Source organism: Anomaloglossus baeobatrachus, chromosome 5 (genome assembly GCF_048569485.1).
Source record: "Anomaloglossus baeobatrachus isolate aAnoBae1 chromosome 5, aAnoBae1.hap1, whole genome shotgun sequence".
In the NCBI taxonomy this organism is placed as follows: domain Eukaryota; kingdom Metazoa; phylum Chordata; class Amphibia; order Anura; family Aromobatidae; genus Anomaloglossus; species Anomaloglossus baeobatrachus.
Genome location: NC_134357.1, coordinates 592,848,336 through 592,863,265, shown reverse-complemented (window position 1 = coordinate 592,863,265; position 14,930 = coordinate 592,848,336). Strand labels below are relative to the sequence as shown.

Sequence of the window (14,930 nt, the reverse complement as noted above, 5' to 3'; positions counted from 1 at the left end):
AGGAAGGGGGCACTGCTGGAGGAAGGGGGCACTGCTGGAGGAAGGGGGCACTGCTGGAGGAAGGGGGCACTGCTGGCAGAAGGAGGCACTGCTGGAAGGAGGAAGAACTGCTGGAAGGACACACTGCTGGAAGAAGGATCCACTGCTGGAAGAAGGGGGCATTGTTGGGAAAAGGGGACACTGCTGGAAGACGGGGACACTGCTGAAAGAAGGGGGCACTGCTGAAAGAAGGGGGCACTGCTGGAAGACGGGGACACTGCTGGAGGAAGGGGATACTGCTGGAAGAAGGGGCACTGCTGGAAGAAGGGCTTCACTGCTGGAGGAAGGGGACACTGCTGGATCCCCGGGCAACACTAGGGGCAGAGAGGGGGTATTATTAATTTATAGAGGCACAGAAAGGGCATTATTAATATATGGGGGCACTTAATTTTTACTTTTCTGGATGGCGCTTTGGGTCACATGACTGAGCACTCACCCATTAAAGGGGTGGAGCCATCTATTTTTCCAGACTATGAAAGCAGAGGTGTCCCCCTTTAAATTTTGTTCCTCAAAATCTCTGACTAGACTGATGAGCCGACCCTTTCCCCGTCTTCAGTCGATTATTTCTCGACAGCTGGCGCCGGTCGCATGTTTATATACCGTCTTATATTTATTACATACAAATATAAAATAAGGATGGAGTGGAGGGAAGAGCTGTGTACACAAAACGAAGGGCAGGCGCATCGTCTGTGCTGTGAGGGACGTCAGGAACGCGCTGTGTGGTCTGGAACTGGTTTTTGAACCAAAGCTTTGTAGTTTGACTGCTTGGTCAAGTTTTCGTTGCTATCTGGTTGACCGACAATGGAGAACCTAAAGCATTGTGTACAAAAGGGAATGTCTGTCCATGAGGTTCTCATTTTCTACCTGTTAGAGGAGCAGTTTGTGCTCCAGAGCTGTTCTTCATACTGAAATTGAGGGGACAGAGAGTCCCAACCACGGTCCTTGTGGAGGCTATGGAGTTGAACCTTCTGGTCTCTTAGTCATCCACCTGAATACAAATACACACAAACTGTTATCCTTTCTCAAGAATCTTCAGCCAAGTCTCTTGGTACATCCTCCCAGAGTCCTAAGAGACATGTTCCCTAAGATCTCAGCCGTTAATTTATGTCCTTGGCCACTGTTCACTCCTTATTGTTGCCAAAAGCAGAACTCTAGAGTCATTTTCTGTAGACGTGAAACTTTAGAACCCGTGATGCCGTCCAGTGACGTTCTCCTCAAGGAGCCGGACCACCTGCTAAGGAAACAGCGCACATCCTGTAGTCCTTAATGGTATTACTACAAGCAGAGGTGACATCACTGGGCCATAATACTGTCCTTCAAGGCTGGAGTGGAAACAGAAAGGCTCAGCTTACCCATAAAGAAGACTTACTTGGCTCACGTCAATGGTCGTAAATCTTGAGGAACATGGGCAAGAAAAGCGATGATTCAACATTGTTAGGTCCGAACATGAAAACAAAGCAGACTGGAATGGCTGACGAGTTTCAGGTCTCCTGATTCTTCCTCATAGTCATTGTTTGATGATAAGGAGATCAGGGAAGTCTCAGATGATCTATTAACTTATCAAGGAGAGGGTATACTATTGCTTCTACAGAGCTTTTGATAAGAACGTTGTTTGATCTTCTGGTACCTCAAGAAGATTGGCCCTAACTGAGCCAGTGAAGATCATCTTAAAGAGTAGAGTCATCATGAGTCTTCGAGAGTCATGGTTAATAATAGTGTAGGAACCAGAAGAAAGCCAGAGAGTCCACCAGAAAGCAAAACCAGGCTGAAGAGCCATGATAAGGTGTCACATGGAGGTTTTTGCAAGCATCGCCGAATGTCATGGTGGTGTCAGGATCTGTGAAAACTCCAGATTGTTGTATTCTGCCTGCTAACTTCTCTGATGTCTGTGATCAGTGCATGGAGACTAGGGCGTTGACCCACAGACTTGTAGTTCATCGGCAGGCTAGCAAGAGTTAACCCCTGCTTGTTAATCTCATTTGGTCAGATGTTGTGGAAGAGCCAGTCACATTCACTGCCCTCCTATATATGCTGGCTGGACACTTCCACTAGTGCCAGCTATAGTTTATCTATATTGATCTGGTCAGTTGGGTTGATCCAGACGTTTTGGTGGTAGCTGTACATTACTGCTAGAAAGTTGACTGAAAGACAATAGGAGCACAAATAGGGTCTTATCTGGGAGGATGATGGATCTTGGAGAGGGATGAGAACGTCTACTATTCGAGCATAGACATGGCTTCTGCAGCACCCCTCGAGTGGATGTAGAAGCTGAAGGGGGATATCAGACAATGCCGCGTTGTCGTGTATAAATAATCCAACCCAAGTGGTAAAATGATGATTATGTATTTGTCAACGCGTTTTGGTGAACACTCTCGCCTTCTTCAGGACATGAGATTTTTGCCCTGAAGAAGGCAAGAGTGTTCTAAGAAACAGTTGACGAATAAATAATCACTATTTTACCACTTGGGTCAGATTATTTCCACACGGCAGTGCGACGTTGTCCCATCTCCTCCTTCAGCTTCTGCATTCTTGCTCTGAGCGATTGTAGTGTTAATCCTTGTAGTGCTTCTGTTGCTGCCTTACTTCTCTTACTTTCCTCCTTACTGTTTGTCCCTGTAAGTTTGCAGTGTGTCTAAGTTCAGTATTTTCTCTGTTTGTCTAAATCTGTGTTGCCATCTCACTCCTGTCCCTTCCTTCCCTGGGGGCGGAACAGATTAGCTCTGGTCAGGTGAACAGAAAGGCATGGGACTCATGCATCTCCACCATAAGGGGTAACCCTGAGGACAGGGATAGCCTAGGGTCCTCTAGCATGAGGGACAGTTGCTCCTCACTATCCTGTAGTCACATCGTGACATAAGATCACCACAGAAGTATTTTCGACTTACCCTAACATTCCGACTATGGCCTAACTTGAACATCTGGTATTTTCAGATTCTTGGTTCCAGAGAATAAAAATGATCTCCATATATTTCCTTTACATCATAAAGACCACAGGAATTCTCGTGTTAAGATAGAAAGATGTCCCATCGAACCCTTCTCCTTGTCTGTTGTCCTGATCTTGTCACTGACAGATGTAAAAGTTGTGTAAGAGCAAAGATGAAGGCCATGCGACTGTAATGTGGGCCCCATCCTGGATGGTCCATCTACTGGAGCTATGTCCGGTAAACAATGAGGGAAACACTACTCTCGCCAATGTATTGTGGTGCCCTTTAATCAGCTGATCAGTCTGGGATGCTGGACGGCAGACATTGCCTATCATAAGGATAACTTAGGGCCGCGAAAGGACCATGGTTTAGCAAAAACAAAGCCTAAAAGTGTGAACTATGGGGGCATTTGTGGATGGGGGCACTTTAGTTTCTCCTTAGGTGTAGAGTTAATGTCCTGATTTTTGAGAACCTAATGTTGTCTCCTCTCTCGTCCTGTCGAGAGGTCGGTGCCAAAGCTTCTTGAGGATGGGACCTCTGGGTATTTGTATTAATGATAATTATCATTTGCTCGAGTGAGTAAAGTTTTTGACCCAAGCTTATCACGGATACGGGCATGAAGGGGCGTCTTCAATATCTATGATTAGTAACTAAATTATATCCTTCATCCCGGGAGAGAAAAACATTCATATCCGAGACATAAAAATATATTACTGGCAAAGATGCTGAGAGTTACAGGCGGAGAAGACGAGCTCCAATCCTCTGCAGTACCACTTAGTGCCTCCTCTAAGTGTCTTTAGTGGAAGTTCCCGGGTGATTAAGATGGTTATTATCTCTGCCGTGTGTTTATAATCTGAACATACTCGGCTCTTTGGTGCCTGGTGTAGCAGCGAGCGCAGAAATTCAACCTGACCTTTTATTTGTAAATAATGTCTCCCCCGCCGATCATGGCTGACGTCTTACCACCCGCAGAGGAAACATTGTGCTTTGGAAAGGTTGTCAGAAATCCTGGAGCACCACATCTCCAAGTAAAGCCACTCCTTTATTGTACGAACAATCTCGGAACATTATACCCATTTTTGCACCTCCAAAGACCAAAGTTCTCCGAGAACTAAAGTAAAGGTCTCACAACTGATAATTCTTCTATGAATTGTCCTTCATTGGTTCGAAAAGAGACGTTCATGAAGCTCAACCAGAAATCTGAGGCTTCTCCATCACTCATCCAACATTGATCTCACAGAATCAGGTTACTCCAAAGACAAAGATCCCTGGAGACCATAAATTGACCAAGTACATTCAATAGTTGTTGGCCAAATGATCTAACAGTGGCTCACCTCCTTGAGAATGAAGCATTAGGGTTAATAATTCTTCTCCCAAAACTCCTAACAAATCTTAGATGCTCTGCAGTCCTGAGGAATCGGAATCAATCTCTAAGGCCATCATAAAATGAAAGATATGACTGGTAACAATGGAGATAACTGAAAGGATAGTGAACCATAGAGAAGATGGACCATCCTTCTGGAAGAACTGATACTTCAGAAGGTTCAAAAAGAGACGTTGATGAAGCTCAGCCGGAAATCTGAGGATTATCCATGACTCATCCAACAATCATCTCACAGAACTAGGTTACCCCACAGACCAAGATCATTGGAGACCATAAACTGACCAAGAACATTCAATATATTTTGGCCGAATGATCCAACGGTGGCTCACCTCCTTGAGAATGAAGCATTAGGGTCAATAATTCTTCTCCCAAAACTCCTAACAAATCTTAGATGCTCTGCAGTCCTGAGGAATCGGAATCAATCTCTAAGGCCATCATAAAATGAAAGATATGACTGGTAACAATGGAGATAACTGAAGGGATAGTGAACCATAGAGAAGGTGGACCATCCTTCTGGAAGAACTGATACTTCAGAAGGTTCGAAAAGAGACGTTCATGAGCTCAACTCAGAAATCTGAGGGTTCTCCATGACTCATCCAACAATCATCTCACAGAATTAGGTTACCCAACAGACCAAGATCATTGGAAACCATAAATTTACCAAAGACATTCAATAGTTGTTGGCCAAATGATCTAACAGTGGCTCACTTCCTTGAGAATGAAGCATTAGGGTTAATAATTCTTCTCCCAAAACTCCTAACAAATCTTAGATGCTCTGCAGACCTGAGGAACCAGTTGTCAAGCAATCTCTAAGGCCACCATAAAATGAAAGCGATCACTGACTGAAAAGATATTAAACCATAGAGGAGGTGGACCATCCTTCTGGAAGAACTGATACTTCAGAAGGTCCAACGTCTTAATGTTTAATGAAAGCTCCCTATATCAATGCCCAAAATCTAACCTCCAAACTTCCAGTTGGACCCTTTGTCCAGCACCAGTTCCTGATCTGCTGATGGTGCCTAACTTATGACTTTCGACTTGGCTTCCAGATACTGAGGCACATAACCTTAGGTCCCTATTGCCACCATATTGGATATATAGGCAAGGTGGTGCTCAGTGGTGTGATTGCTTGTATGACCTTTTTCGAACAAACAACCAAATATCTGACGTGAAGTAAATTTTGGTCATAGAATCTACCAGGCACCAATGAGGACATTTATCACTATGTATTACCGTAAGAGTTGGCGGGCGGCCATATTACCCAGAATAAAGTTTGTTCTAGCGAGTAAATAGTAAAGAGTGGATACCTGGCCAGAGAAGATGAGGATTAGACCTAAGGTGGACGAAGATTTAGGCGATGTTCATTTGGGAGAGTGACAGCTCCACCGGTGTCGCCATGCTGTTTTCCCATGGTGAAATGTCCACTCTCCCATGTCGCAGGAATTATCCACAACAAATGATGTTTGACACAAACCCAACAAAGGCTGGAATTTTCATCCCATCACAGAGACTCGGTGTCAGCACCCGGGATTCTCATAGTAATTGTCAACACTGGCATTGTGTATGTGCCGACCCCGGCCTACTGCAGATACGTGACGAGATGACACCGGACAGCTCACAGCTCCGAGGTCAACACACCACAGCATGATAGCGACTACAGAGACACCTCAGAGGTAGAGCAACCAACAGGTCTCTAACACATGGGGGCAGTATTATAGTAGTTATATTCTTGTACATAAGGAGCAGTATTATAGTAGTTATATCCTTGTACATAGGGGGCAATATTATAGCAGTTATATTCTTGTACATATGGGGCAGTATTATAGCAGTTATATTCTTGTACATAGGGGCAGTATTATAGCAGTTATATTCTTGTATATAGGAGCAGTATTATAGTAGTTATATTCTTGTATATAGGGGCAGTATTATAGTAGTTATATTCTTGTACATAGGGGGCAATATTATAGCAGTTATATTCTTGTACATAGGGGCAGTATTATAGTAATTATATTCTTGTACATAGGGGGCAGTATTATAGTAATTATATTCTTGTATATAGGTGCAGTATTATAGTAGTTATATTCTTGTATATAGGGGCAGTATTATAGTAGTTATATTCTTGTATATAGGGGCAGTATTATAGTAGTTATATTCTTGTACATAGGAGCAGTATTATAGCAGTTATATTCTTGTACATAGGGGCAGTATTATAGTAATTATATTCTTGTACATAGGGGGCAGTATTATAGTAATTATATTCTTGTATATAGGGGCAGTATTATAGTAGTTATATTCTTGTATATAGGGGCAGTATTATAGTAGTTATATTCTTGTACATAGGAGCAGTATTATAGTAGTTATATTCTTGTATATCGGGGCAGTATTATAGTAGTTATATTCTTGTACATAGGAGCAGTATTATAGTAGTTATATTCTTGTACATAAGAGCAGTATTATAGTAGTTATATTCTTGTACATAGGAGCAGTATTATAGTAGTTATATTCTTGTACATAGGAGCAGTATTATAGTAGTTATATTCTTGTATATAGGGGCAGTATTATAGTAGTTATATTCTTGTACATAGGAGCAGTATTATAGTAGTTATATTCTTGGACATAGGGGCAGTATTATAGTAGTTATATTCTTGTATATAGGGGCAGTATTATAGTAGTTATATTCTTGTACATAGGGGCAGTATTATAGTAGTTATATTCTTGGACATAGGGGCAGTATTATAGTAGTTATATTCTTGGACATAGGGGCAGTATTATAGTAGTTATATTCTTGGACATAGGGGCAGTATTATAGTAGTTATATTCTTGTATATAGGGGCAGTATTATAGTAGTTATATTCTTGTATATAGGGGCAGTGTTATAGTAGTTATATTCTTGTATATAGGGGCAGTATTATAGTAGTTATATTCTTGTATATAGGGGGCAGTATTATAGTAATTATATTCTTGTATATAGGGGCAGTATTATAGTAGTTATATTCTTGTACATAGGAGCAGCATTATAGTAGTTATATTCTTGTACATAGGAGCAGTATTATAGTAGTTATATTCTTGTACATAGAGGCAGTATTATAGTAATTATATTCTTGTATATAGGGGCAGTATTATAGTAGTTATATTCTTGGACATAGGAGCAGTATTATAGTAGTTATATTCTTGTATATAGGAGCAGTATTATAGTAGTTATATTCTTGTACATAGGAGCAGTATTATAGTAGTTATATTCTTGTATATAGGGGCAGTATTATAGTAGTTATATTCTTGTACATAGGAGCAGTATTATAGTAGTTATATTCTTGTAAATAGGGGCAGTATTATAGTAGTTATATTCTTGTACATAGGAGCAGTATTATAGTAGTTATATTCTTGTACATAGGGGGCAATATTATAGCAGTTATATTCTTGTACATAGGGGCAGTATTATAGTAATTATATTCTTGTACATAGGGGCAGTATTATAGTAGTTCTATTCTTGTACAAAGGAGCAGTATTATAGTAGTTATATTCTTGGACATAGGGGCAGTATTATAGTAGTTATATTCTTGTACATAGGGGGCAGTATTATAGCAGTTATATTCTTGTACATAGGGGCAGTATTATAGTAATTATATTCTTGTACATAGGGGGCAGTATTATAGTAGTTATATTCTTGGACATAGGAGCAGTATTATAGTAGTTATATTCTTGTATATAGGAGGCAGTATTATAGTAGTTATATTCTTGTATATAGGAGCAGTATTATAGTAGTTATATTCTTGTATATAGGGGCAGTATTATAGTAGTTATATTCTTGTATATAGGGGCAGTATTATATTAGTTATATTCTTGTATATAGGGGCAGTATTATAGTAGTTATATTCTTGTACATAGGGGCAGTATTATAGTAGTTATATTCTTGTATATAGGGGCAGTATTATAGTAGTTATATTCTTGTATATAGTGGCAGTATAATAGTAGTTATATTCTTGTATATAGGGGCAGTATTATAGTAGTTATATTCTTGTATATAGGAGCAGTATTATAGTAGTTATATTCTTGTATATAGGGGCAGTATTATAGTAGTTATATTCTTGTACATAGGGGGCAGTATTATAGTAGTTATATTCTTGTACATAGGGGCAGTATTATAGTAGTTATATTCTTGTACATAGGGGGCGGTATTATAGTAGTTATATTCTTGTATATAGGGGCAGTATTATAGTAGTTATATTCTTGTACATAGGGGCAGTATTATAGTAGTTATATTCTTGTATATAGGGGGCAGTATTATAGTAGTTATATTCTTGTATATAGGGGCAGTATTATAGTAGTTATATTCTTGTACATAGGGGCAGTATTATAGTAGTTATATTCTTGTACATAGGGGGCGGTATTATAGTAGTTATATTCTTGTATATAGGGGCAGTATTATAGTAGTTATATTCTTGTACATAGGGGCAGTATTATAGTAGTTATATTCTTGTATATAGGGGGCAGTATTATAGTAGTTATATTCTTGTACATAGGGGCAGTATTATAGTAGATATATGCTGCTATAATTATACTATAGCAGTTACGGTATATTCTTGTACATATGTAGCAGTATTACAGTAGCTATATTTTTGTTTTATGTTCCACTAAACCCAAGATTTACAGTTTTTCAAGCTATTTGCAGAGGGTTAATCTTTTCTTCAGGGGCAGGTGCCATATTTCCTGTGAAATCTGTTTCTAATGTTGGCTGTAAGGGGCTAAGCCTGTGTTGTAAAGTAAGATTCATTGATTCTTGTCATGATGCATTTTTCATATTTCGGGGAGGGGGGTTCAGGCTCGGAATGATAGAAGCTTTGTAATATATCATACTTAAGAATGCAGACGGCCGAGAAGCTGCTCTGTTCTAGAAGTCTCGAGTCATCCAAATCCAGATATCTTTATAAGGTAACACCCGGCGCGGTCGGCCTGAAATCATATCAATGCTCATACTTTATCACAATCACACAGAAATATTTAACCCTTCCATGAACCTTAAGGCTGAAGTTGTCACAGACCCACCCTTTTACCAACATCCCTGAACAGACATTTAAAGGGGTTTTCCATAACAGTGTTTTAAGATCACCTCTCAATAGGATAGGACTCAATCCCAAATTTTGTGCCTTTACTAAATTAAAGGACAAAAAAAAATGTACAAAAACACTTAAAGGGATGGTTATGTCAATGGCAATTTTGAAGCAACGACCCAATACAAAAGCCCAAAATAAGACACAAACGTGTTTTTCAAGTATGGAGTCAAAAATTGGTTAAAAATGTAAAATTTATCAAATATAACCAGATAATTAATAAAAACATATTGTCCAAACCAATTCCTCTATCAGCACAAGTCTTCGAGGCTTTCCCTGTTTTTCCTTTGCCAAGAAATTCCAGGGAAGCCTTTCCTCTGAGAAGGTACGTTCAGGGACACGTCATTTTCTCCATTGTCTAGACCTTAATTACTCGTTAAAAGTCAATATTCTTATTACTTTTTAAGATGAAAAAAAAAATAAAACCTTGCAAAAAATTCCCCCAGGGACATGTGATATGAGGCCTGACTTAAGCATTAAGGATGATCGAATACCTCAAATCTTCGGCTTCGCGAATATTTTCCAATGTAAGTCTATGGGAAGCCCGAATAGTTCCGAATAGTTGTTATTCGGGGTTTCCCATAGACTTACATTGCGCGTGGAATATTCGCAAATAGTCGAATAGCGGCGATTTATTCAGCAAATATTCGCGGAGCCAAATATTTCATGTATTCGATCATCCCTATTAAGTATTACAGAAGAGTAAATACCTAGCATCGCCTTTGATTGCTCCAAACCTATTTTACGCAAAGTGAAAAAAAGTATAAAATGTAAAAAACAGTTAGGTTTTTAATTTTAAGACAATATTACTCTCCATAGGGGTCACTGAAGATACAGTAACAGTAAACAAACAGTGCCCAAAAATTATCTTCAAGAATTACACTGTTTTAAATGCAAACATTTAGCTTTTTTCTCTTTTAAATATCTAACCTTTATAAATGTAAGTTTTTTCACAATTTCATCAGAATGTAAAAAAACTATACTTTTTGAAATTTGTTTTCTCATTCTATTTCTTTTTTAGAAATTACTTTTCCTTTTAAGAAAATCTTTTTTTAGATTCATGCCTTTGAAAATGTTTTTTTTTTCCACTACGACAGAAAAGTATTTGGCGCATTAGAGACAACATCTGCAGGATTTACCTATTTTGAAAAATAAAACACTTTACAGACCTAGAGAAACATTTGAAAAGAGAACAGTAAAAATCTTCCATATGGCAAATGTCAGCAGCTCATTATTCATCGCCTAACACAAAAGCAAAACAACTCCCGACATTCAGACAAGGATGATTCTTCAGTGCGGCAGCAAAAATGTCAGCGTTCAACAACTGGAAGGACTTCAAAACAATCAGAGTAGAACTGAAATTTTATGTAAGTAAATCAGACTCTTCATATTGTTATATTTTTCTTATTTTTGTATTGTAGAATCTTCAAATTTATCTAAACTCTAGAACATTCTACAATAAAATAATTCAAACTTTTCTTAGAATTTAAAACAGTTAATACTGGAAAGTTCAGCAATAAAATAATCGAAACTTTTCTTACAATTTAAAAAAGTAAATTTTCAAAAATTCCACAATAAAATAATGGAAACTTTTCAGAATTTAAAAAAGTAAATTTTAGAAAATTCTACAATAAAATAATTCAAAATATTTTTAGAATTTTAAACAGTAAACTTTGGAAAAGTCTACAATAAAATAATTAAAACTTTTCTTAGAATTTAAAAAAAGTAAATTTTCAAAAATTTCGCAATAAAATAATAGAAACTTTTTGGAATTTAAAAAAGTACATTTTAGAAATTTCTACAATAAAATAATTCAACCTTTTCTTAGAATTTAAAAAGTTAATTTTGGAAAATTCAGCAATAAAATAATTGAAACTTTTCTTACAGTTTAAATTTTCAAAAATTCCACAATAAAATAATAGAAACTTTTTTGGAATTTAAATAAGAAAATTTTAGAAAATTCTACAATAAAATAATTCAAATTTTTCTTAGAAGTTAAAAAAAGGAAAGTTTGGAAAAGTCTACAATAAAGTAATTGAAACTTTTCTTAGAATTTTAAAAAAGGAAATTTAAGAAAATTCTACAATAAAATAATTCAAATTTTTTTTATATGGAAAATTCTACAATAAAATAATTAAAATTTTTCTTAGAATTTAAAAAAGTACATTTTAGAAAATTATACAATAAAAAAAGAATAATTCAAAAATAATAGTATAAAAATAGTAAATTTATAAATTTCTGTGAAATTAAAAGCATATATTTTTTGGGTTTTTTTAAATTTAAAAACGAGAGTAAAATAATATGTTTAAAAACATTTTTTAAAACCTTTCTTTTTTAAGAATCGGAAAAAAACCCTGAAAAGTCAGGATTAATGAGACTTTTTTTCTAAGCCAGGACTCTTGGGTCAGGCATGTAAAGAATGTTCTTACGTGATCATTTTTTGTCTTTATTAACCCTATCTCTACACATAGAGGAACATTTTTATAAAAGATAAAAATAAATAAATTAAAAATTAAAAAAAAATTCTAAACTGTTGTCTTACCTGGTCCATAGGCAGCAGTATAATCAGGAGCAGCGCGGTGCGGAGGTTGCTCTTCTTAGTTTCACGTAGGTCACCGCCATCGGAGCAGCCTCTAAATTCGCCCATCGTTCCAAAATAAAAAATTCCAATATTCCCTTCTGTCCTAATTATTTAATACTGACCCCAGCCTGGTTCCACCTTGTATTAAAAATAAAAAAAGTAATAAAAAACTCTTCAGTGCAGATGACAGTTTTACAAGAATCCGGAATGTTCTCACAATAACAGGACAGCGCGAGCACATTCCTGGAGCGGACACAAGTTTAAAAAAGTTGTGAGGACGTGTGTGCGTGGAGAGGCCGCCCCCGTGCGCGGAGATCACAGTCTGAGCCTCCAGACGCTCGCACTCCACGGGATACACAGATTTTTTTTGTTATCCTCATAGCCAATAGGAGTCCAGATTCGGGATTTCCCGTAAAGGGTTTAAAAGTTCCTCAATGACGAATCCGGAGGCTAAAAATCATCAATATTATGCTACATTTACCGCTAAGAATCCGCACCCAGCACTAAACCGCTATCAACGTGCTCAAAAGTAACAAAAAACACTCAGTGCAGGCCCCAGCAGCACAGAGTATTTCAGGAGAGGAGAGCGCTGATCTTATAGGAGGACACAAAGATGCATAGAGGAAAGAGCAAGACCCAGCAGCACAGAGTATTTCAGAAGAGGAGAACACTGATCTTATAGGAGGACACAGAGATACAGAGGAAGGAGCAGGTCCCAGCAGCACAGAGTATTTCAGGAGAGGAGAGCACTGATCTTATAGGAGGACACAGAGATACATAGAGGAAGAAGCAGGTCCCAGCAGCACAGAGTATTTCAGGAGAGGAGAGCCCTGATCTTATAGGAGGACACAGAGATACATAGAGGAAGGAGCAGGACCCAGCAGCACAGAGTATTTCAGGAGAGGAGAGCACTGATCTTATAGGAGGACACAGAGATACATAGAGGAATGAGCAGGTCCCAGCAGCACAGAGGATTTCAGGAGAAGAGAGCACTGATCTTATAGGAGGACACAGAGATACATAGAGGAAGGAGCAGGACCCAGCAGCACAGAGTATTTCAGGAGAGGAGAGCACTGATCTTATAGGAGGACACAGAGATACATAGAGTAAGGAGCAGGACCCAGCAGCACAGAGTATTTCAGGAGAGGAGAGCACTGATCTTATAGGAGGACACAGAGATACATAGAGGAAGGAGCAGGTCCCAGCAGCACAGAGTATTTCAGGAGAGGAGAGCACTGATCTTATAGGAGGACACAGAGATACATAGAGGAAGGAGCAGGTCCCAGCAGCACAGAGTATTTCAGGAGAGGAGAGCACTGATCTTATAGGAGGACACAGAGATTCATAGAGGAAGGAGCAGGTCCCAGCAGCACAGAGTATTTCAGGAGAGAAGAACACTGATCTTATAGGAGGACACAGAGATTCATAGAGGAAGGAGCAGGTCCCAGCAGCACAGAGTATTTCAGGAGAGAAGAACACTGATCTTATAGGAGGACACAGAGATACATAGAGGAAGGAGCAGGTCCCAGCAGCACAGAGTATTTCAGGAGAGGAGAGCACTGATCTTATAGGAGGACACAGAGATACAGAGGAAGGAGCAGGACCCAGCAGCACAGAGTATTTCAGGAGAGGAGAGCACTGATCTTATAGGAGGACACAGAGATACATAGAGGAAGGAGCAGGTCCCAGCAGCACAGAGTATTTCAGGAGAGGAGAGCACTGATCTTATAGGAGGACACAGAGATACATAGAGGAAGGAGCAGGTCCCAGCAGCACAGAGTATTTCAGGAGAGGAGAGCGCTGATCTTATAGGAGGTCACAGAGATACATAGAGGAAAGAGCAAGACCCAGCAGCACAGAGTATTTCAGGAGAGGAGAGCACTGATCTTATAGGAGGACACAGAGATACATAGAGGAAGGAGCAGGTCCCAGCAGCACAGAGTATTTCAGGAGAGGAGAGCACTGATCTTATAGGAGGACACAGAGATACAGAGGAAGGAGCAGGACCCAGCAGCACAGAGTATTTCAGGAGAGGAGAGCGCTGATCTTATAGGAGGACACAGAGATACAGAGGAAGGAGCAGGTCCCAGCAGCACAGAGTATTTCAGGAGAGGAGAAAACTGATCTTATAGGAGGTCACAGAGTTACATAGAGGAAGGAGCAGGACCCAGCAGCACAGAGTATTTCAGGAGAGGAGAGCGCTGATCTTATAGGAGGTCACAGAGTTACAGAGGAAGGAGCAGGTCCCAGCAGCACAGAGTATTTCAGGAGACGAGAGCGCTGATCTTATAGGAGGTCACAGAGTTACAGAGGAAGGAGCAGGTCCCAGCAGCACAGAGTATTTCAGGAGAGGAGAGCACTGATCTTATAGGAGGTCACAGAGATACATAGAGGAAGGAGCAGGACCCAGCAGCACAGAGTATTTCAGGAGAGGAGAGTGCTGATCTTATAGGAGGACACAGAGATACATAGAGGAAGGAGCAGGACCCAGCAGCACAGAGTATTTCAGGAGAGGAGAGCACTGATCTTATAGGAGGACACAGAGATACAGAGGAAGGAGCAGGACCCAGCAGCACAGAGTATTTCAGGAGAGGAGAGCGCTGATCTTATAGGAGGACACAGAGATACAGAGGAAGGAGCAGGTCCCAGCAGCACAGAGGATTTCAGGAGAGGAGAAAACTGATCTTATAGGAGGTCACAGAGTTACATAGAGGAAGGAGCAGGACCCAGCAGCACAGAGTATTTCAGGAGAGGAGAGCGCTGATCTTATAGGAGGTCACAGAGTTACAGAGGAAGGAGCAGGTCCCAGCAGCACAGAGTATTTCAGGAGACGAGAGCGCTGATCTTATAGGAGGTCACAGAGTTACAGAGGAAGGAGCAGGTCCCAGCAGCAC

The 14,930-nt window shown here is 39.5% G+C and overlaps 1 protein-coding gene across 1 annotated transcript in view; it reads right to left on the bottom strand.

The window, feature by feature from the left end:
* The window catches only part of GLP2R (glucagon like peptide 2 receptor), a 142,320-nt gene extending 129,979 nt beyond the window's left edge, over nt 1-12,341 (bottom strand). The window contains exon 1 of the mRNA XM_075348010.1: nt 11,998-12,341. Coding sequence (XP_075204125.1) covers nt 11,998-12,102 — 105 coding nt within the window. The 5' untranslated portion in view covers nt 12,103-12,341. The remainder of the gene's footprint in view (nt 1-11,997) is intronic.
* Between the last annotated feature and the right edge of the window lie 2,589 nt (nt 12,342-14,930).